This window comes from Bison bison, unplaced genomic scaffold, assembly GCF_000754665.1.
Source record: "Bison bison bison isolate TAMUID 2011002044 unplaced genomic scaffold, Bison_UMD1.0 scf7180017864167, whole genome shotgun sequence".
In the NCBI taxonomy this organism is placed as follows: domain Eukaryota; kingdom Metazoa; phylum Chordata; class Mammalia; order Artiodactyla; family Bovidae; genus Bison; species Bison bison.
This window is the reverse complement of record NW_011494739.1, coordinates 638,808-663,275: the sequence shown is the minus strand read 5'-3', so window position 1 is coordinate 663,275 and position 24,468 is coordinate 638,808. Positions and strand designations below refer to the sequence as shown.

At 39.4% G+C, this 24,468-nt stretch overlaps 1 protein-coding gene across 4 annotated transcripts in view; it reads left to right on the top strand.

Moving 5' to 3' along the window:
- Positions 1 to 24,468, top strand: part of ASXL1 (additional sex combs like transcriptional regulator 1) — a 61,510-nt gene that overhangs the window by 29,366 nt on the left and 7,676 nt on the right. For 3 of the 4 annotated variants that reach the window (XM_010841720.1, XM_010841718.1, XM_010841721.1), the window contains 4 exons: positions 22,981 to 23,101; positions 23,180 to 23,277; positions 23,839 to 23,932; positions 24,396 to 24,468. In XM_010841720.1, coding sequence (XP_010840022.1) covers positions 22,981 to 23,101; positions 23,180 to 23,277; positions 23,839 to 23,932; positions 24,396 to 24,468 — 386 coding nt within the window. The remainder of the gene's footprint in view (positions 1 to 22,980; positions 23,102 to 23,179; positions 23,278 to 23,838; positions 23,933 to 24,395) is intronic. The other variant, XM_010841722.1, reaches the window with a different exon arrangement.

Sequence of the window (24,468 nt, the reverse complement as noted above, 5' to 3'; positions counted from 1 at the left end):
AGTGTGCATTCAGGTTTCTGATTGTTAGAACCTTCAGACTGCCTAGATGGCCTCTTTCATGTCCCTCTTTATCTGTATAAATGCTTTTTGCTTTGGATTCTTTTGTCTTTTGGGTGGGATATGGTTGCTGTATTCTCTTCAAGTCTTTTACTTTGAACCTTTCTGTTAGTGTTTTTGCTGTTGCTTATGAATAGTTTATAGCTGGATTGTTTTTTAATATTTAAAGTTTCTACACTTTAATAAGTGAATTAAATCTATTTACATTTATTGTGATTACTAATATATTTTTAATCTTTTTTTAGAAACACCTTTAGCATGCTTTTTCTTGTTGCTCCTTTTCTGGCTTTTATTCAACTGATTTAAATAATTCCTCTTTTTTTCCCCTCTCTTACTGTGGTAAAATATACATAACAAAGTTTACCATTTTAACCATTTGAGAACGTACAGTTCTGTGGCGTTGGTAAGGGCACTCACGCTGTGCGTGTGCTGTGGTATGTCACCACTGCCCACCTCTAGACCCTCTGCAGCTAAAACTCTGCCCATCAACCGCTCACTCTGTTTCTTCCTCCTCCGAATCCTGCTTTCTGTCTCTGTGAACCTGATTACCCTAGTAGTTACGTAAGTCAAATCATACAGTATTTATGTTTGTGACTGCGTTATTTCACTTAGTATAATATCTTCAGGGTTCATCCATGTTGTAACATGGACTCACTTTTATAGTTCCTCTTTTTTTACTCTTGTTGACTTTTAAGTTATTTATTCTATCATACAGATTGCTTTTACAGTTTTCAACATGAACACTTAACAGCCTAAACTGAGTATGTGTCCCTCCTCATGAACAATAATTGCATTTTACAATGTTTTAATTCTGAATGTTTCATCTCTCCCATGCTCTTCTCTAATTCCACCTTACTTCAGCTCTCTTGAAGACAGGCATTAAAAAAATGTTTAAAAGTTAATATTTATGTTGAGCTATTACAAATTTATTGGCTTACCATGGCTCCTGGCATCCTGTCCCTTCAGTTCTATGTTTCATTCCTTTCGTATTAATGTACACTGTTTATATAGCACTTTCAGTTTGGATCTGTAAGTAATAAACTACCTTTGTATATCTTAAGGCCGCTTTTGTCCTTACTCTTAGATGGCATTTTACCTGTGTGATTTTGTAGTTGACTGTTATTTTTCCCTGTAGGAAGAGGTCATTCGCTTGTTTTCTGGCATCCGTTGTTGCATTTGAGAAGTCTGGGATCTACTGCTGCTTGTAATAGTTCTTTCCTTCTGGTTGCATCTTACTACTTTTTGCTTGCCTTTATTTTGCAGTCTTGCTATAGTGTATACTATGAGTAAATTACCCTGGCAATCTGAAAACTTAAGTGTTCAATTTTGTTCAGTGTCCTTTTTTTTTCTTTCTCTAATTTTATTTATCTGTTTTCGTCCGTGTTGGGGGTCTTAGTTGCGGCACACGGGGTCTTCATTGCTGGGTGTGGGCCCTTGTCGCTCACGGGAGCGCAGGCTTAATAGTTGCCCCGTGGCATGTGGGATCTCAGTTCTCCAACCAGGAATTGAACCCACGACCCCTGCCCTGGAAGGTGCATTCTTAACTGCTGGACCACTAGGAAGTCCCCAGTACATCTTTGAATATCATCTTTCTTGCTTCCTCTTCGGAGATTGATACTTAACTGATATTTCAGTGTGTTAAAACTTCTCATTATGCCTTCAATGCTTTCATATTTTCTGTCTCTATTTTTTCGTGCTACATTCTGTGAGGTTGTTTCAGATCAAGAATACTAATTTCAGATAAAGTTTACTAATTTAGTTTTGACTGAGCATTCTGCTTTATAATCACATTTTCATTTCTAGATTTTCTATCTGATTCTTTTTGAAATTCGTGTAATGCTCATTCTGCCCTGTTCTTTTTAACTTTATTTCTGTACTTTGATCTGGAGGCCTGAATTTGCCTACTTGTGTCTACTGAAGATCCTTCCTGTCTTGGATGGCTCATTTCTTTATATAGTTTTAAATTTTGACTTATAAGCTTATCATTTGTGGAATTTTCTTTTTTTTTTGGTGGAGGTGTCCGTGTAAGGAAGTTTTGAGCCTCTCCTGAACCTGGCAGGTTTCTGTAGCATGATTCCTGTGGTTAGGCGAATTTCTTGGCATGGGGCTCCTGGACTGTTTGGGTACAGTGATTTTTGGAACTCATACTTGAGATGATGGGGTTTCATTTTCTCAGAGGTTATTTTTCACCTCTTGACTTCTGGCGAATGGGAGACTTCTATTTCAGGGACTGGAAATGAGAGTTCATGTTATTCCTGTGTAGTTTTTTGGTGGCTTTGGTATATTATGCATTTGACTCATTTTCAATTTCTTATCTCTTAGTCTCTTTCAGGAACACCAGCTCCAAACCCTGAGTCCTGTATCTGGTTTTAGTAGCCCTGTGAGTTCTTTGGCCCAGTAGCTTGTATCTAGCCTCAGGGAATTTCCTGTCTTGCTTTGGGACTTGCCAATTTGTATGTGTTGTATTTTGCACAGTTTTTCTACGTATCTGGATTGGGAGATAAGTGCTGCTGTGTCAGGCCTGTCTGCCGTGTTCGCTGGAAGATCCACGACACATTTGCTCACTTGTTACATCCTGTAAAACAAGTGTAACTCACTAAAACATAGACATTTCTGAGTTCTGTCGGAATCATATTACTGATGATGCAGCTGTGGTGTCGTCGGGATTTTTCACCTCACTCACAAAGCACTGTGTCAGATATACATCAGGGATATATCAGTTGACATCATTAATGGCCCTTTGCAGTTTGATTGACCAGTGTTTTGATTGCCTTGTGCTCCAGCACAGTTCTTCCTCATCACTCGTTCTTATGGGAAAGAATCACTGCAGTGGCCCAGTGTTGTTTTCTGAGTTTAAACATGTCTTCGGATAGAGAAAAGATCCTCATCTTTTCCTTTTTTTATCTTTTTAATTCTGCCACACCACATGGCTTATGGGGGTCTTCGTTCCCCAACCAGGGATTGAACCTGGGCAGTGACAGAGCCAAGTCTTGACCACTGGACTTCCGGGGAATTCCCAAGATTTTCTTCTTCTTTTTTTGTTAAGTGATCTAATCTGTGCCCCTTTGCACGTGGGATCTTAGTTCCCACATGCCTGGGGATCAGGGATTGGACCCACGCCCCCTGATTCAAAGCACAGTCTTAACACTGGACTGCCAGCGAAGTCGCTAGTGATCTAATCTTCAGCTATCACAGCCAAGTGGGCACATGCCCAAAGTTTTGTCTGTAATTCAAGAACTCCAGATCGCATGCCTAAAAGGACATTTCCATGTAAAGATTCCACTGTTAACACAGCCTCGCCTGTGTCTTTATCTAGCGTCCTCTTTCTGGCATCACAGATCAGCCTTCCTCTTAGGCTTCCTGCTTCTGTCTGTGCCCTCACCGTCTTCTCAGTAACCCAGACTCAGAAGCTGAGTTACTCCTGACTTCTTTTTCTTCTTTTACATGCAGTCAGCTGCTAGATCACGTTACCACTTTTTCATAGTAATCCTGTCTTTTCTCTTACCCTGACAGAATCAGGGTATATATTCTAGTTCACAGTCTCTCATTATCTCTCCTAATTTTCCTCTCTGATCACTCTGTTTATCTTATCCATTTAACTCAGACCAAGGTCTCACCTTCTTCTTCTCCTTTCTTATCCTAAACGTTTGGTGAAGTTCCACAAAATGGCTTGTTTGTATGGTGGAGATATTTTTCCTTTAGGCATATTACGACATAACTAGAAAAAGAACCAGAAATGTATTTCCCATTTTTGTTCTGTTTTAAACAAGTTAGTGAGTCATTATGAAATTGTGTCTGTGGTGGTCAGGGAGTAGGGGAAAGGCTGAACCTAGAGACTGGACTTTTAGTCATTAACTAATAGAATGACTTTGGATAAATTACTTATTCTCTGAGCCTCAGTTTCATCATCTATAAGATGAGGAGTTGAATTAGGTGATTATATTATAGTTAGCATTTATTGAGCTCTTAATTTGTTCCAGGAACTGGGCTAATAGTATTTTCATGTATTGTTATTTGTTTAAAAAAAACAAACAAACTTTTTATTTGGAAATAATTCTCAACTCACAGAAAAGTTGCAAGGAGAAAATAAATACTACAAAAATACCCTTGTATCATTTACTCAGATTCAACTGTTGTTAACATTTGTTAGCAATGAAAATACATGCATTTATGTTTATGAGGTGTGTTGGACGGCCGTTTTCTTTTCACGTGAGAATAATGCTGTTCTTACAGAATGAGTTAGTGTCTTTGGGTTGCTATAGCAAAATAACCGCAGATGGTGTAGCTTATAAACAGCAGAAATTTATTTCTCACCATTTTGGAAGCTAGAAGATCCAAGGGTCCCCCATGGTAGGATGAGGGCCCTCTTCTGAGTTGCAGACTTTTTTTCCCCACCTTGGCTTTGCCGCATATCATGTGGGATCTTAGTTCCCCAGCCAGAGATTGAGCTTGTGTCCCCTGCACTGGAAGTACAGAGTCTTAACCACTGGACTGCCAGAGAAGTCCCCTAAGTTGCGGACTTATTATACCATCACATGGTTGTAAGAGTGCTGATTCTTATTATACCATCACATGGTTGTAAGAGTGCTGATTCCATTCATGAGGGCACTAATAATCTACCTCATGGCCTTAATCACAGCTCAAAGGTCCCACCTTTGAATACTGTCACATTGGACATAAGGATTCCAGTATTTGAATTTGGAAGAGGATGTGGGGGACACATTCAGATTATAGGAATTGAAAACTATTCCTTTTAGATTTTCTGAAAGAGTTTTTATAGAATTGCTATTATTTCTTCCTTAAATAGAGTTCACCTGAGGAGCCATCTGAAGTTGGAGATTTTTAATTATAAATTCAATTTCTTTTATAGATAGAGAGCTGTTTAGGTTATCTCTTTCTTCCTGGGTGAGTTTTAGTAGTTTGTGTCCTTTTCATCCAGATTGTCAAAATTATTGTCATAAGGCTTTTATAATGTTTATTTCCTTATCTTTTTAACATTTGTAGGATCTGTAATAATGTCATTGCTGTCCTCCTGATACTGGTAATTTGTGTCTCTGTCTTTATTAATCTGCCTAGTGGTTCATCAGTTTTAATAATTACCTGAAAAATCAGCTTTTAGTTTCTTTAGCTCTTCTCTATGGTTTTTCTGTTTTGTTGATCTCTGCTTGTTTTTTATTATTTTCTTTCTTACGCTTGATTTTGGTTTAATTTGCTCCCTTCTCCCCATTTTTCTCATGATGGAAGCTGAGGTATTTATTTGAGATGTCCCTCTTTCCTAACGTAAGCATTTAATGTGTACAGCAAAATTTGATGTGTTTTTATTCTGTTCAAAATACCTTTATAATTTTTCTATTGCTTCTTTAAATTACTGGTTATTTGGAGGTTGATACTTAGTTTCAGTATATTTGGGAAATATCTAGCGATCTTTCTGTTACTGATTTTTAATGTAATTATTGTTGTGGTAAGAGAACACACCTTGTATGATTTGAATCCTTTTACTGAGGCTTGTATTGTGGCCCAGGATACAATTGGTCTGGATAAGTGTTCCACGTGTACTTGAAAACAGCGTGTGTTGTGCTCTGGAGTGGTGTGTTCTGTAAATGTTGATTAGCTTGTTGGTGGATAGTGCTTTTCAGATCTACGTATTTTCTTACTCATCTTACTGATTTTCTATCCACTTACGCTAGCATTATAATTGTATATAAGGAGGGGATATTGAAATCTCTAATTGTGGATTTATGTATTTCTTTTAGTTTTACCAGTTTTTACTTTAGGTATTTTAAAATTCACTTTAAAAGGCACAAAAACATTTAGGTTCCTCTTGATGAAGTGATTCCTCTGTCATTTTGAAATGATCATCTTTGTCATTTATGGAGCAAAGGTAATATTCTTTGCTCCAGAATCTGCTCTATCTCATAATGATATAACCACTCCTTTCTTTTGATTAGTGTTTGCGTGGTATGTATTTTTTCCTTTTTCTTTTAGCCTGTGTCTTTGTATTATGTGAGTATCTTGGTAGGTTTGTTTATAGTTGGATCTTGCTTTTATGCCGTCTGTTAATGTCTGCCTTTTTGTTGCGTGTGTAGACCGTTTACATTTAGTATGATTACTGATGTTATAGAGTTTAAATCTACTATCTTGTTAGGTGTTTTCTATTTGTGTCATCAAATTCTTTGTTCCTTTTTTCTTATTCTGCCTTCTTTTGCATTATGGATTTGAAAAAAATATAATTTTTCTTCTTCTGTCTCTTAGTTTTAGTGGTTACTTTAGTATTTATTGTATAGATATTTAACATCACAGTTTGTCTTCAAGTAATACTATACCACTTTACCTGTAGTTTAGGAACCTTATAGCAGTCTCCTTCCACTCCCCACCCCCCAAGTTTCTGTACTGCTGTGGTCATACGCTCTTCTTCCACAGATGTTATAAACGCCACACTACATTGTTATTATTTTTCATTTAAACAGTCCTTTTAAGAGTCTTTTTAAGAGATTTAAGAAATGTCTGGTGTTCTTTATCACCTATGTGAAATTTTCATTCTGATAGAAGGACTTTCTTTAATGTTTCTTGTAGTGCAAGTCTGCTGGTGATGGTATTTTAAAGCATTTGTGCGTCTGAAAAATTATTTCTCCTTCTTTCTTGAAGGGTATTTTTCACTTGTTACAGAATTCTTCATTGATAAATTTTTTCTTTCTGTACTTTGAGGATTTACTCCTCTGTTTCTGGCTTCCATTATTTCTGATGAGATGTGTACTCTTATTTTAATCTTTGTTCCTAAGTATCTTTTTCTTCTCCTTTTTAAGATTTTCTTAAAATTTTTTTTCGTATTATTTATTACTTATAAAATAATTTATAAATTATTTATCTTATTGTTTATAATTTATCGTATTGTTTATTGCTGTGCTAGGTCTTAGTTGTAGCAGGCATGATCTTTTAGTCACGTCACTTGGGATCTTTAGAGTGTCCTGAGCAGAGAGCAAACCCGGACCCACAGCAGTCAACGTGTGGAGTCCTAGATTGTCAGCAGTTTCCTAAGATTTTCTTTCCGTTTCTGCTTTTCAGCAGTTTCATTACAATGTGCCTTAACACGATTCGATTCATGTTTCCTGTTGCCTGGGTTTTGTTACATTTCTTGGGTCAAATTTGATAAATATTCAGCCATTATTTCTTCAAATATTTTTCTCTGACTTCTACCCTCCCCCTTTGGGGCCTATAATTTATAGTTTGATCACTTGAGATTGTTTCAAAACTTACTGATGTGCTGTTTCTGTTTTTTTCTGGTTTCGTTTTGGATAGTTTCTGCTTCTACGTCCTCATTGTCACCAATCTTTTTTTTTCTGTAGTGTTAGATCTGTTTGGGTGGTGTTTATATTTTACATGTCTCTGCCTAATGTGCTTAATTTTCATCACATGAAGTATATAGACATACCTTGTGCTTTGCGTGGAATGTGTTTTGTTTTGTTTTACTTGAAAGTTTATGGCAACTCTTCTTGAGCAAGTCTGTTGGCATCGTTTTTCCAACAGCGTTTGCTCCCATCATATCTCTGTGTCACATTTTGCTAATTTTAGCAATATTTTAAACTTTCTCATTACTGTTATTTGTTATGGTGATCAGTGATCTTTGATGTTACTGTTATAATTGTTGTCGGGTGCCATGAACTGTGCCCAGATAAAACTGCAAACTTAGTGAGTTTTCTGTGTGTTCTGACTGTTCCACTGACTAGCTGTTCCCCCATCTCTATTCCTCCTCCTTGGGACTCCTTGTTCCTGAGACATAACAGTATTGAAATTAGGCCAATTAATAATCCTACAATGGCCTCTTCTGTGTTTCTCACTTTAAGTCAAAAACTTGAAATGATTAAGCTTAGTGAAGAAGGCATGTTAAAACCCAAGATAAGCTAAAAACTAGACCTCTTGTGCCAAATAATTAGCCAGGTTATGAATGCAAAAGAATAGTTCTTGAAGGAATTAAAAGTTCTACTCCAGTGAACACAGAAATGATAAGAAAACAAAGCAGCCTTATTGCTGATGTGGAGAAAGTCTTAAGTCGTCTGGATAGAAGAACAAACCAGCCACAACATTCCCTTAAGTCAAAGCCTCATCCAGGATGTGGCCCAGCTCTCTTTAGTTCTCTGAAGACTGAGAGAGATGAGGAAGCTGCAGAAGAGAAGTCTGAAGCTAGCAGAGGTTGGTTTATTAAGTTAGAGAAGAGAAGCCGATCTCTGTAAGATAAAAATGCAAGGTGAAGCCACAAGTGCTGATACAGAAGCTGCAGCAAGTTATCCAGAAGATCTCGCTGAGATAAGTAAGAAGGTGGCTATACACTGTGGCCTTCTGTTGGAAGAAAATGCCATCTAGGACTTCCATAGCTAGAGAGGAGAAGTCAAAGCTCAGCTTTAAAAGGATAGGCTGACTCTTATTAGGGGCTAATGCAGCTAGTGACTTTAAGTTGAAGTCAGTGCTCATTTACCATTCTGAAAATCATGAGGCCCTGAAGAATTAATGGTAAATCTATTTGTGTTCTAGAAATAGAACAACAAAGCCTGGGTGAGAGTAGATCTATTTATAACACAGTTTGCTGAATACTTTAAATCCACTACTGCTCAGGAAAAGAAAACTCAGAATATTACAGCTTATTGACAACGCACCTGGTCACCCAAGAGCTTTGATGGAGATGAACAACACGATTAGTGTTTTCATGCTCATTAACACAACATCTGTTCTATAGCCGTGGATGAAGGAGTTATTTCAACTTTCAAATCTTGCTGTTTAAGAAATAGATTTTGTAAGGATAAAGCTGCCATAGATAGTTATCACTCTGATGGGTCCTGGCAAAGTAAATTGTAAAGGATTAGCAAAGTAAACTGGAAAGGATGAACCATTCTAGATGCCATTCAGAACATTCATGATTCATGTGAAGAGGTCAAAATACTGCCATTAAATAAGCAGGAGTTTAAAAGAAGAAGTTGATTCCAACACTCATGAATGACTTTGAATGATTCAAGACATTAGTGGAGGAAATAAATGCAGATGTGATGGAAATAGCAAGAGAACTAGAATTAGAAGTGCAGCTTGAAGATGGAACTGAATTGCTTTAATCTCATGATAAAACTTGAACAAATGAAGAGTTGATTCTTATGGATGAGCAGAGAAAGTGATTTCTTGAGGTGGTTTCTTTTCCTGGAAAAGATACTGTGAAGACTGTTGAAATGACAGCAAAGGATTTAGAATATTACATAAACTTAGTTGGTAAAGCAGTGGGAGGGTTTGAGAGGATTGACTCCAGTTTTGAAAGAAGTTCCGCTGTGGGTAAAATGCTATCCAATAGCATTACCTGCTATGGATAAATTTTTCATGAAAGAATCTTTTGATTTGGCATATTTTATTGTCTTATTTTAAGAAATTGCAGTGGCCACTCTAGGCTTTAACCCCATCCTGACCAGTCTAGCTATAAACATCAAGGTGAGACCCTCCACCAGCAAAAAAGATGATGACTTGATGAAGTCTTAGGTGATGGGTAGCATTTTCTAAACAGTAAAGTTTTTTTTAATTAAGATATGTACATTATTTTTTTAGTCGTAATGCTATCACACAGTTAATAGACTACAGTGTAGCATAAACAACATATGCGTTGGGAAACCAAAAACCTGGTGACTTGCTTTATTGTGGTAATCACTTTATTGCAGTGGTCTGGAACTGAACCCACACTCACAGTGTCTTCAAGGTTTGCTTGTAATAACTTTCTGTAGACTCTTCAATAGTCCAGCCATGTGTCATTTTGGGGTCTGTTTCTATTTATTTTTCTTGTCATTATAGGTTAAATTCCTCTGGTTTGCATTCCTAATAATTTTTTATTGGATGACAGACATTGTGAGTTGAACCTTGGATTCTGGATATTTTTGTATTCATATTAATATTTTTGAACTTTGTTCTGAAATGCAGATAAAGTTACTTAGAAATGTATCCTTTTGAGTCTTGCTTTTAAGTTGTTCAGTTCAGTTGGTCAGTCATGTCCCACTCTTTGCAACCCCATGGACTGCAGCACGCCAGGCTTCCCTGTCCATCACCAACTCCTGGAGCCTGTTCAAACTCATGTCCATCATGTTGGTGATACCATCCAACCATCTCATGGTTCATCCTCTGTTGTCTCCTTCTCCTTCCACCTTTAATCTTTCCCAGCATCTGGGTCTTTTCCAGTGAGTCAATTCTTTGCATCACGTGGCCAAAGAACTGGAGTTTCAGCTTCAGCATCAGTCCTTCCAGTAAATATTTAGGACTGATTTCCTTGAGGATGGACTGGTTGGATCTCCTTGCAGTCCAAGGGACTCTGAAGAGTCTTCTCCAGCACCACAGTTCAAAAGCATCAATTCTTTGGTGCTCAGCTTTCTTTATAGTCCAACTGTCACATTCATACATGACTACTGGAAAAACCACAGCTTTGACTAGACTGAACTTTGTTGGCAAAGTAATGTCTCTGCTTTTGTATATGCTGTCTAGGTTGGTCATAGCTTTTCTTCCAAGGAGCAAGCGTCTTTTAATCTCCTGGCTGCGGTCACCACTGCCGTGATTTGGAGGTGGAGTTTATCGTTCTGTGTTTATTTTTAGAAAGATAACACAGATATATGTTTTCTTATTTCCTTTTCTTTCTTTTACAGAAATGGCCTATATGTGTTCTTTCATTCATTCTTCCTTAATGCTCATAACAGTCTTTTCCCTTACAGTTCTAACATTCTTACTCAGGAAATAATTACCCTTGGCCTAACAATTGCATTAGTTTTTTAATTAGTGCTCTCTGGTATTCAGACTCTTTGCCATCTGTAATGCAGTGTTCAGATTCCTCTCAGAACGATTCTAAAATACAACTCTGATAATGTTTGTTGTTGTTGTTTAGTTGCTAAGTCGTGTCTGACTGTTTGCAACCCCATGGACTGTAGCTTGCCAGGCCCTTCTGTCCATGGGATTTCCCAGGCAAGAATACTGGAATGGCTTACCATCTTCTTCTCCAGGGGATCTTCCTGACCAGGAGACTGAACCTGTGTCTTCTGCATTGGCATGTGGATTCTTTACCACTGAGCCACCTTGGAGGCCCTTAAGTTGTTTTATACCTCTGTAAAAATCAGTTGGCTGTATTTTGTATATGGTTCTGCTTTTGGTCTCTGTTCCATTTATACCTGTATGCCTTTTCCTCTGGCTGATTACTGTTGTATAGCCATATGATAAGTTTTTAAAATTAGGTGATGTGATTTCTCCAATTTTATTCTTCTTCAGAACTGTTTTACCTATTATGGTATCTTTGCTTTTCCATATAGAACTGTCTTAACTACATCTATAAAATATTTTGAGATTTTAGTAGTAAATATATTAAACTAATAGATCACTTTGGGGAGAAATGGCAGCTATGTTGACTCTTCCATTTTATGGATGGTATGACTTTTCATTTACTTAAAATTGTTTTTGATATTTTCATCAACAGTTTTGGGTTTTAGCATCCAGAGTCTATATATGACTTGTTAGATACATACCTTAATTTGCAAATAGTATGGTGCTTTTAATTTTGGTTTCTAGTGGTTGATTGCTAGCATATAGACAGGATTGGTTTTGTTTTTGTTTTTTTTTAATGTTGGCCTATATCCTGTGAATGTGATAAATTCACCTATTCTAGGAGTTTTTCCTTTAGATTCCTTGGGATTTTCTATGTAGATTGTCATGTTATCTGTGAATAGGGCCAGTTATATATATATTCCTTTTGATGTGTGTGCCTTTTATTTCCTTTCCTTGTTTGATTTCACTGGCTAGGATTTCAGGTGTACGTTAAATAGGAGTGGTGAGTGTGGACATCCTTGCCTTCTTCTCAGTCTTAGTGGGAAAGCAATGTAGCAGATGCTGGTTTGACCCCTGGTTGGGAAGATATCCTAGAGAAGGAAATGGCAACCCACTCCAGTATCCTTGCCTGGAAAGTCTAATGGACAGATGAGCCTGGCAGACTGCAGTCCATGTCGCAAAAAGCTGGGCACCACTGAGTGACTGAGCATACTCAGTCTTTTATCATTAGTGTGTTTGTTAGCCTATAGGTACTAGTAGGTGCTCTTTATCGAGTTGAGAAGGTTCTATTTTCTATTCTGTTCCTAGTTTGCAGAAAGTTTTTGTCATGAATGTATATTGAATTTTGTGAAAATTATACTGTGTTGATGAATATATGATTTTTTTTACACATACCTCATTTTAATTGATATTTTTCATGATAAATGTTGTTGAGTACCTTTTCTTCATGTTCTTACTGATCATTCGTGTCATAAAAGTTGTCTATTAAAGTTTTTCCCATTTAAAAAAGAATTTATTTTTATTTTTTAACAATGATAAGCTTTCAAAAAAATTTTAAGTACGATGCAAAAATTATCGCTTTTCCAGAACCATATTAGAGCCTTGTTATAATACTTAAATGTATAACTTTACAATTAAGGACATGTACTACATGTTCTTAGTACATGTATCAAATTAAAAAAATTACATTGTGGCATTTTTGCTATCTATTCTTTGGATTCTGTTTAAGCTTTTCTGAATTGTCCCTGTAATGTCCTTTATGCCTAAAGAGTCTAGTTCAGAATTTACATGTTGTATGTAGTTGCTATAAATCTTTGGTCTCCTTCAGTCTAGAAAAGTTCCTTTATCTTTCTTTGACTTTCATGACCTTGACTCTTTCGAAGATTATTTCATACTTACTTCATAAAATGTGGTCCATTTTGGGTTTCCTTAGGTTTACTCATGAGTCAAGTTATGCATCTGTATCAGGCACGTCAGAGAAGTGACGCTTCTTAGTGCGTCTTCTCAGTTTGCTCATTATTTCAACTTGTCCTTTTACTAAGGATGTCACTTGGTTAAGGAGCATCTGCCAGATTTCATAGCTGTAAAGTTCCTCTCTGCCACCGCCCCCGCTTTGAATAACTATTTTGTGGGAGGGGCTTTGAAACTGTGATACACTATTCTAAATTTTGGGTTGTTTATATGGATGTGATACCCTAGTTTACTGTTTCATTCAGTGTGTTACAACTTATTTATTTATGACTGCACTGGGTCCTCTACTGCTGTGTATGGGCTTTCTCTAGTTGCGGGGAGTGGGGGCTACTCTAGTGGCTGATGTTCATGTTGTCCCTGATTTGGTTGGTGGGAGTTTTGTCATTCTGGCTTGTGTGTCCCTTTGACATATTCCCATCATTCTTGGAGTGATGTCATCTTTCTGGCGAAAGATGATTTAGGCTCATTGTGTACTTTGCCTGCCTTGACACACATTCTTTGATTGTGTAGTGGTATTTAGAAGCCAAGACCTAGGTTCTAAATGTGCTTGCTGTTATTGGGGTATTGTTGATCCCAGTTCCTCTCAGTGAGAAGAGGCTAAGGAATATTTGTGTATATTTACATACATATCTCTAATATATCTCCCTTAATATATTTACTTGTTTAATCTTCCCAGGCCCTTAGATAATTAATCTCTCCTATCACTGTTGCTGCCCTTCTCTCATGAACATGACCTCTTGACCCATCTTAGACTCCAACCCCGTCTCCTGGCTTGGCCCCCATGGGTGACGGACCCACCTGCACAAACTCTGAGCTCCCCGCCCCACGCACACACACACACACACACACACACACGCACAAACACACACTAGGCTGCCTTCTTATGTAAACACTCTCCTCACCCAGTTTGAGCTTTGATACACTGTCTCTTGTCATTCCTTGTCTGGGAGTTTCATCCTTCTTGAGCTCACTCCCACACGGTGTATGCTACCCTCAGATGTGAATACCTTCTGTCCCCCACTCAGACTCTGACATCCTGCTCTTGGCCACTGGGGCTCCTCTCTCCACCTTTCTCATACACACACACATAATGGAAGGAAGAAAATAGCAGCCCTTTCCTTTTTATTTCTAAGTCAAAGTATAGTCATTTTGGTTTTCATTTGTAGATTTAAAAAAACAATATGGTATGGATACATAGATTTAAAAAAACAATATGCTATGGATGCAAATCCTTTGTCAGATATACATATTGCATATATTTTCCCCAGTCTGCTGGCTGCCTTTTCTTTTTTTTTTAAGATCTTCCCCCCCTCCCCTCACAGTATGTGGGGTTTTAGTTCCCTGATCAGGGATCAAACCTAGGGCAATGGCAGTGAAAACACCGTGTCCAACCTCTGAACCACCAGGGAAGTCCCTGCCTTTTCATTTTTATTAAGCTGTCTTTGATTAGAAATCTGCAATTTTGAGAAATTGCAAATTTTTATCATTTCATCAACATTTTTAAAGGATAAAGTTGGTGTGTTTTAGAAATCTTTCTTGGCCAGTGAATATTTACTATAGTTTCTTCTACAGAAGCTTTGTATTTTTTGGCTCTTAAATTTAGGTTTGGCTCCCTACTTATCTACTTTGTATCTACTTATTTGCTAAGTTCTAGAATAAACATTTAATGCTTCCAGAATTGCCAGCCTATGTGTATGTAGTTAAAATATTATCTTCAGGAGTTGCTACTTGCTTTAGATCCACCCTTGCCCTCCTTCAGTGTGGTTGTGTTACTTGAAACACATAAAGCAACAAAATTTAAAGTATCACAATGTTTTCTCCTTTTAAGGCTGTGGGAAAACAGGCATTGTCATACTTCGCTATAGGAACACGAATCAGTACAACTTTTTTTCAGGGCAACTTGGCTGTTAACAAAATTACTTTTATATCTACCTTCTGATTCATCGTTTCTACTTCAAGAATTTACCCTGAAGATACACCTTCAATAATATAAAAGCACAGATTCACAAGGTTATTCAAGGCGGTGGGGTTTCTATTTGTAAAATATTTAAAAGCCATCTAAATGCCTTCATGTGGGAAAGTAGTTGCATAAACAAACTTTGGTATGTTTGCATCGTGGAGCATTATACAGCTGAGAAGAGAATGAGGAATATCTATAAAATGAAAGAGTGATTTCCAGGATACTTTGTGGTTCTTCTGTTTTGTTTGGTTTTGTTTTGGGGTGCATCACACTGCATCTTAGTTCCCCGACCAGAGATGGAACCTGTGCCCCTGCATTGGAAGTGTGGGGTCATGCTGTGGAATGGGTCTTTTTCAATTCATTGTGCTGGGCATTTTGCCTTATTAAACCTGAAGACTCAGGTCTTTTAATTTTGGGAAAACTTACTATCCTCTTACTGTCCTTTTCTGTTTTTTCTTTTTGGAATTTCTGTTTGTTGTATGTGGGACTTTTCTTGATGCAGCCTATTCTCTTTTTCTTTTGAGTCACTTCTCTGGGAAATAACCTATTGGTTGCTGGTGTGTTTTTTTTGGTATTATTTTAAATTACTAGCACATTGCTCATGTTCTCAGATGTTTCTTCATTTTATTTTTTAAAATAGCATTTTGTACTTGTCTTTGTCTCTCAGAGTACTTGCTGTGGGAGCTTCATTATCTCTGTTTTCTTTCAGTTCCCCCTTTTGTTTATTTTGGTTGCTAGCCTTCATGTAGCATTAGTGCTTACTTATCTGGTGGTCCTTGATAGATCATTCACGGTGAGAACTGACACATTCTGTGTTGCGGGCACTACTTGTCGACTCTCGTCGAGTGGGGACCTGGATGTTGTGTTTTTGAAATTCTCCCAATTATCTGTACCTTGAAGGTGTTTTTTCTTCAGCTGGTCGCTGTTTGCCAGGTAGCAGAGAGCAGGCTGGGGTTGGAGTTGTAGGGCTGCCACTTGGGAGAGCTTTGGGAGTCAAGTTGAAGGAGAGAGCTAGTGGTGTCACCATTTTGTACAGGTCTTTGACTTAATGCTTTGGCTTACAGAGTGTGGCACCTCACTGTCTCCGTACTCCTTGAGCTAGTGTCTTCTGTTCCAGAAAAGCGTTAGTCGCTCAGTTGTGTCTGACTCTGGGACCCCAGGGACTGTAGCCTGCCAGGCTCCTCTGTCCATGGAATTCTCCAGGCAAGAATACTGGAGTGGGTAGTCATTCCCTTCTCCAAGGGACCTTCCCAACCCAGGGATCGAACCCTTGTCTCCTCCAATGCAGGCAAGTTCTTTACCACTGCGCCATGTGGGAAGCCCTCTATTCCAGAACCTCTCTGATTTAGTCCATTCAGAATATAAATCTCCTGTTTCCTTCTGGATCCGGAGGAGGGTATTGCCTGACTGGGGACAGAGAGGAGATCTGAGAGGTCTAACTTCTTAGAATTCCAGCCAGTTCTCTTGTTTTCACTCCCATGCCTCACCTGTCTGCAGTGGCTCCTGCTGCTGCTGCCAAGTCGCTTCAGTCGCGTCCGACTCTGTGCGACCCCATGGACGGCAGCCCACCAGGCTCCCCCGTCCCTGAGGTTCTCCAGGCAAGAACACTGGAGTAGGTTGCCATTTCTTTCTCCAATGTATGAAAGTGGTACCTCTTAATTCCTGTCCCTGTGGGGACTTTACAGGACAGCTGGCTTGCTCATTGTGACCTTTCCTTCTGCGGCCTTAGACTCCAGTTGTCTTTCCTTGCTGAGTATTCAGTCACTTCTTGTCTTCCTGCTATTCATCTTCTAGAATTCTGTTGATAGTTCTCATGTGCTGCCTTTTCTTCCTTCTTTCTCTTTGTGTGTTTATGCTTTTTAAAATACAGCCATTCCAAATGAGGCTGCAGGAGTTTGCAGAGAGCTGTGTGTGTGTTCATTTCACCCTGTTTAAATGGGAGCTGCAGCTTTTGTGCAGAGTAAGTGGGAAATGCCTTTGACTTCCATACCAAACCCTATCCTTATTCATGCCATCCAGGCCTGTGGCCCTTGTTCCTTCCCAGTAGCAACCAAAGATTGTCATCAGTTTAAAGTGCATCCTTCTTATTCATATGTATCCATGAAAAATGTGTGCTTTGTTTATATAGATGTATTTTTTATCCCTCTTATCTACCGTTTAGTAGTATATCATATCAATATTATCTATCCAGTACCCAACGATAGACATTTAGGTTTTCACATTTTTTCCAGTTTTGCCCAGTTACACACTGTAATAGTAAAACTGCTGTAATGATTGTCCTTTTACTTTTGTTCTCTTCATATGCAAATGTGTGACATTTTTCTAGGAGATGACTTCCCTATCTTTTAATGGGTAAAATGGAGCTGGTTTGTGGGGGGCTCAAAAATCTTTCATTACATTTTCTTTATATGTTATATCTATTGGTGAGAAAAGTAGAATTATAAAACTTCTAAATGTTTTAAAATTTTTATCGAGAAAAGTGCTTTTTAATGGTCTAGAAAGAAGAAAGAGATTATTGCTAAGTCGTGTCCAACTGTTGGGATCCCATGAACTAAAGCCCTCTAGGCTCCTCTGTCCATGGGATTTCCCAGGCAAGAATATTGGAGTGGGTTGCCATTTCCTTCTCCAGCGGATCTTCCCAACTCAGGAATTGAATCCAGGTCTCCAACATTGCAGGCAGATGCTTTACCGACTGAGCTACGCGGGAATCCCCGTGGTCTAGTGATCCCTTCTTTGGTCTTCCCAGGTGGCTCAGTGGTAAAGAATCCTGCCAATGTAGGAGATTCTGGTTTGATTCCTGGGTGGGGAAGATCCCCTGAAGAAGAAAATGGCAACTCATTCCAGTATTGTCTGGGAAATCCCATGGACAGAGGATGTTGGTGGGCCATATAATAGTCCATGGAGTAGCAAAAGAGACTGACACGACTCACCAACTAAATAAATCCCTTATTAACAGTACTGAAATACGAAATATTTTGAGAATTGAAAAAACTTATTCCTAACTCATTTGGTAGTAAAAACCTGGCTTGTCTAAACTCATTTGGTGGCAAATCTCTGCTCTAAACTGACAGGGACACTTTAAACCTATTTCACTTGGTATGTACATATATGTTAATTCAAAAACCATTAACATCTTACGATTATGGATTGCTGATGGTGTTAATATGATATTTGGCCATTCTGAAATTCAGGAAGTCCTAACTTCTAAAGTACATCTAGACCCAGGGGTTTCAGAGGAAGGCTCATGGGCCTGTCAACTAGAAAGTTTGTTTGCAGCCATCAGTGGCACATCAACCAATTTATTTTGGTTGATGGAATTTATTTCTGGTTGATGAAAACTACTTTTTTGTCATTAGTGAAATCTCAGACAATTTCTTCTCTTTAAATTGAAAGAGTGTGTTCATTTTCAAAAGAATAGCTCTCTTCCTTTTCTCTTTGACAGCTGTAATATTGAAATTGCTTGTGATAATGCAAATGGATTTCAAATTCAAAGAACTTATTTTACATTAGGTATTTTAAAAAAGGATAAAGCCTTTTCTCAAGCATACACAGAGGTTGCTTTTTACTAGTTTTAATTTTCCTTTAGGGTTCATATAAGAAAGTTAGAACATAGTAATAGACCATTGTCTAATGATGTTTTACTTTGGATCTATAAGCTTTTTATATACATTAATGTTCTTTATTTGGTTTTTACAAATTTTTATTAGATTCGTTCATGTTTTCAAAGGTATTGAATTTAGTAAGCAATTTTTTATCCAGGTTTATTGGGATATAACTCACAGACCATATAGTTTACCTGTTTAAAGTGTACAATTCAGTGGCTTTTAGTATATTCATAACTGTGTGCAACCATCACCATTATCTAATTCCAAAACATTTCCATTCCCTGTAAAGAAACCCCACACCCTTTAGCAATCATTTCCTATTCTTCCCTTCCCCACCCCCTAGCACTGCTAATCTACTCCTTTAACTTGGGTGTGTAGTTAGTCGTTAAGTTGTGTCTGACTCTTTGGAACCTCATGGACTGTAGCCTGCCAGGCTCCTCTGTCTGTGGAATTCTCCAGGCAAGAATACTGGAGGGAGTTGCCATTCCCTTCTCCAGAGGATCTTCCAGACCCCAGGGATCAAACCTGGGTCTCCCGCATTGTAGGCAGATTCTTTACTGTCTGAGCCACCAGGGACCCCACTCCTTTAATTTATTAGAGCTTTATTTTTATTTTTTTAAAAAGCAGAGCCTCTCATCTTGTTCCTTTTTGAAAATATCTTTTGCTTATTTGTGGCCCATTGCTTGTCTCTGTACAATCAAGTACTACTAAAAAAAACATTCAGCTGAGAGTTTTATTGAATTTCATTGAATCTGCTAGTCAGTTTGAAGAGAATTGACTTCTGTACAGTGTTGAGTCTTACATTCAAGAACATGATAGAGCTCTTCATTTATTTTGCTTTTAAACCTTTCATGATAGTTTTGTTTTCTTCATAAAATGGTTATGTTTCTGTTGTGAGCTTTATCTCAGAGTAACTTATGTTCTTTGTTATAAATTACATTTTCTAATCATTGGTATTATTGCTGATGTTAGGATCACTGGCTTTTTTTTTTCTTTTGATGTGATTTCAAATCTTACATCCTTGCTGAATACTAGTTTGGAGTCTCTTGGATCTTCAATGTAGCTAATTATACTTATTTAGAAATTATGATAGTCTGATTTCTTCTAATGTCTTCTTGTTTTTTTTTGCTATGCATTGGTCAGGAATTCTAATATACTCTTGAATGGTTGGTATGTTCTTAGCTTTTAATAATACACGTTAAACAACCCTTCAATCAATCAGCCTTCACTAAGAGACAGTATAGATTTTTTTTTTTAATTTGACTTATGGGAAAATATTTTATCTGGTTTTATTTATTAATGCTGATTGTTCCCCTCACCCTCATCACTAGCCTCTTTGCCAGTTGCCTTCCGAACTAATAGATTTGTATTTTAAAAACATTTGTTTGTGGTACCGGGTGAACATGGGTAAAAATTACATGGCAGGTGCTCTTTGTACTGCTTTTATTCTTACAGCTTTTCTTTAAACGTGAAGTTGTAATGAACTGCCGATGTGTGCAGCAGCACGGATGACTCACAGACGTGAGCCTGAGGGACTTCCTTGGCGGCCCAGCGCTGAAGCACTCTGTGCTTCCAGTGCAGTGGGCAGGGGTTCGGTCTCTGGTCAGGAGTCTAAGATCCCACATGCCATTTACACATACAACCAAAACAGGCAAAACTGGTATTTAGTGGTAGAAATTGAAACAACCATTATCTCTTGGGTGAGAGGGGCAATGTTTGTCCGGATTGACTAGGAAGGGGCACAAAAGGAACTTTTAGGGGTTCTGGGTATGGCCTGTATCTTGATACGCATTTGTCAGAACTAATCAGGTGGTATACATTTCACTCTTTGTAAATTATCCCTCAGTTTTCTTTAAAAAAGGGAAAGGACACAAGGGGTGTACATTGATTCAAGGGCATTCTCCTACATGAGCACAGTACAGTTCATCCATGTTGTAAGTAACTGTAGTTCACTGATCTTATTATTGTGTAATATCCATTTATTGAGTATTGGTCAGTACAGTCATTGATCAGTCCATGTAGTGATTCTGTTGATGGGCACTTTGTTTATAGACGAAGTTACGGATGATGCTGTCATGAACATCTTGGGTATGCTTCCTGATGTGGATATGCATGTCTTTCTCCAGGGAATTGAAACCTAGGACTGACTTGCTGGGTTATAGGACGTTTATATCTTCAACTGTGTCAGATAATGCCAAACTGCATCCTCAAATGCTTGAATCCATTTTCAGTGTCCTTGTTGACATCCTCATTAGCACTACTTGGTATTGTTAAACTTTAATTTTAGCCATTCTTGTGGATGTGATAGCATCTCATTATGGTTTTAATTTGCTTTTTTTTGGTGTGTCTTCCTTACTTAGTGAGGTTCAGTATCTTCATGTGAACGTTGGCCATTTAGATATCCTCTTTGGTATAGTGCCTAATTCATGTCTGCCTATTTTTCTTCCTGATTGTCTTTTTCTTTCTTTCGTTTCCTTCTTTCTTTCTCTTTCTTTTTGACTGCACCTCATGGCATGTGGGATCTTAGTTCCCCAACCAGGGAACAAGCCTGAGCCCCCTTAGTGGAAGTGCAGAGTGCTAACCACCAGACTGCCAGGCAAGTCCTTGGGTTGCCTTTTTTTTTTGACTTAGGCAGTTTAGATACAAGTTCTTCATTGGTTATATGAGTTGAAGCTCTCTTCCTCAACTCTGTAGAGTAGCCTGCCCTTTTTACTCTATTAATGGAATTATTTGCTGAACAGAGAATATTAATTTTAATGTTCAGTTGATTGATTTTTTTTCCTTTTTAAAATAATGTCCTGTATGAATCTTAGAGATGTTGGGTTAAAAAGTATATCATTTTTAGATTTTTGCTCGTAGATTTCTTAACTCACTGGCTATATATAAACTTGTGTATACCGTTTTCACTCTCACCAACAGTATTTGTGATTTCCCCACACTTTTGCCAGAACTGGAGTTTTGGGGTCCTTTTTGACGATTAATAAACCTCTTTTCTTCATTAAATTGAGTATTTTATGTTAGTTTGCCTGTATGATTGAGGGAATAAATTTATTGCATCATTCTAAGAACATGGCAGCCAATAAGCATAATTGCAAGATTAATACTAAAAGTACTCTTTAGCTTTTGATCCTTGAGGCACATTTATGGTTGGTAGGGAAAAGAGATAAAGATATAAAAAGCCATTTTGTGTTAATTAATTTAGGTCAGAATGATACTGGCTTAAATTCATGAAAATAAATTGATGAAGACTTACTATAGTAGTCCCCCATTGTCTGGTGGGGAGTACATTCCAAGACCCCCCATGTGGATGCCTCAAACTGTGGATCGAGCCCAGAGGGGCTTTCTGCACAGGGATACCACTACAAGGCCAGGCTGTGTAAGAAGTGGTGTTTGTTGGACTTGTCAAAGAGCTCCTTCCCGTAGGCATTTGGAAACTGGGCTCTGTGCGCTCCGTAGGAGGCCAAGCCTAAGGCCCCAGCTCCGGACAAGGCATCCAGGCGGCGGAAAGCAGCCCCGGGACCGGCCATGGCTGTCAACAGTCAGGCGTTGAACAACACTGCCTGGGCCCCCCAAGAAGCCTTGCCTATTCTTTTTCACATACTTTTATTCAAAGAAGGCATCCCCACCCCAGTCTGTCTCTGCCCCCCCTCGTCCCCATCCCCAAGTATTCATTCATACTCCGTCCTGGTTTCAAGATAGCTCCTAAGTTTTCCTTGGAAATGGATATTGATTTGAGACTCTTCAACAGACACTGTTGGAAGAAATGTTTGTTAGGAGATGAAATTTGGAGTGGCGCTCTCCTCTACACTCTTAACCTTTCTCCTGCTGTCTTACTTTAGATCTTTATCCTTTTCAAGGGCTTTCTGTCATAGTCTTAACTCTTCTTCCTGCCTCCAGGCTTCCCATGGTTAATGGAATGAAATTTCTAAAACTCAGATCATTCTCCTGATTACTATCCTTTAGAGACTGTAAAATAGATCAGTCTTAATCCCTCAGCACAGTGTCACGACAGTCATCAGCCCTCTTGCTGTCTCTGTCCTGTGCACACATCCAGTTTCTCACATGTCTGCTGTTTAAAACTCAGCTCAAGCAACCCATCTCCTGGGAAAACGTACCTCCCTGGTCCTAATCCCCTTTCTATACCTCCAAGCCCTCTCTGCTCCAGCTCAGTGAGTAGATACTCCCTGCTCTGGGCTGCCCCTGCTCTCTTCTATCCGCATGCTTTGTATTGTTACAGTTTGGACTTTCTCCTCTACTCATTTGGGGGCAAGGCTCTGATTCCTCTTCTTAGTCCCACCTCACCCCTCACCCCAAAACTAGCATGATGTAGCTTATAGGAGGCACCTCATAAATGTTTTATGAATGATTAGATGCAAAGTTATATCTAAATTTCCTGATGTATGTATGAAAAGAATTTTTGAAGAAAGCAGTCAGTTAGAAAGGGATGGGAATTTAATCGGTATTCTAAATCCCGCTTCTCCACAAGCAATACGCGTTTAGGAATGACTGCTGTGCTTGTAGGATTTGTAGGGTTTTGCTCACCTGAGTCATGTCTTGTTGTCATAGAAGGATGCCCTGCAGTGGTCTCGCAGTCCAGCTGTGGTGGAGGGAGAGGAGCCAGAGGACACAGCTGATGTGGAGAGCTGTGGGTCTAATGAAGCCAGCACTGTGAGTGGTGAAAATGATGGTAAGTGCCTTTGACAAGATGGGTGAAGAGCCACAAACAGTTGAACTGGGGACTAGCCTTTACTTCCCTCTCTTCCAGTTTCTCTCGATGAAACATCTTCTAATGCTTCCTGTTCTACGGAATCTCAGAGTCGGCCTCTTTCCAACCCCAGGGACAGCTGCAGAGCTTCCTCACAGGTGGGGGTGCTTCGTGACTGGGCTGGGTAGATAAAGAGGCAGGTACAAGACAGAACTCCTCCTGCTGTGTTCAGTGAGCGTGTGGAAGTGTTCAGAAAATCACTTTGGTCTCTACCTGTTAGTATCATTTGAAAGTGGGCCTTAGGGAAAGTGGGCAGTAGATCTGAGAACAGAGTGGTTTGTTTTTTCTTTTTACTGTGGATGGATGATTTCATTTGTATTTATGAAAAACCTAGGAACATGCAGGGAGAAGTAGAACAATGGGGAGAAAGAACATGAGCTTGGGAGTCAGTAGTTTGAATTGTGGCCCACCACTCACTAGCTTTGGGTAGATTCTTCATCTGGAAATTGGGTATAACAGTGCATTCTTTTCAGTATGGGATGATGCTTGGCACGGTGGCTCCATAGCCTGAGTCATTGCTGCTGTCGGCATTATCTGCCCCTACTGGTTGACACTAATTCTCTTTTACAAGACAGCAGGGGAGACAGTGGTCCGAGAGGGACAGCTGGTGTGACTTGCAGGTGACACAGTCTCCTTTTGTATTCTCTCTGGGGAAACAGGCAAACAAGCAGAAGAAAAAGACAGGGGTGATGCTGCCTCGAGTTGTCCTGACTCCTCTGAAGGTAAACGGGGCCCACGTGGAATCAGCATCAGGTACGTGCCACCTCGTGGTTGTGATGCTCCTTCCTCAGGTCCTGGGGCCTGCCTCCCTCTGGCAGCAGTTTCTGGCTCAGGTAGTGCCAAGCCAGTACAGTCAGGAGCCCTCCTCTGACAGGCGGCGCACCGTGGTGGTGAGACCCAACCTAGGTTCTGGCGCGGGCTCCGCTGGGCGCCCTCCCTTTGGCCTCACGGGGCGGTCGTGAGGGTCCGGTGAAGGCGTGTGCAGGTGCTTGGTAAAAGGTGCAGTGCTGTGCAAACTAAAGACAGCGGTTTGGCATTCTTACGTGATATTTTAAAGCCAGACCAGGAGGTGGTGATCTCTGACAGCCCCAGGCTGGGCCATGGAAGCACCGGTATTGCTGGCAGCATCTCAGGGAGAGCTGGGAGAAGTAAGCTTGTCTGAGAGCCGTGGGCGCGGCGCGTGATGCTCTTGACCCGTGGAATGCTGTGCCTTCAGGGTTCTCGGGCCGCCACGCCGATGGCGAGAGCGGCAGCCCGTCCAGCAGCAGCGGCGGCTCTCCGGCCCTGGG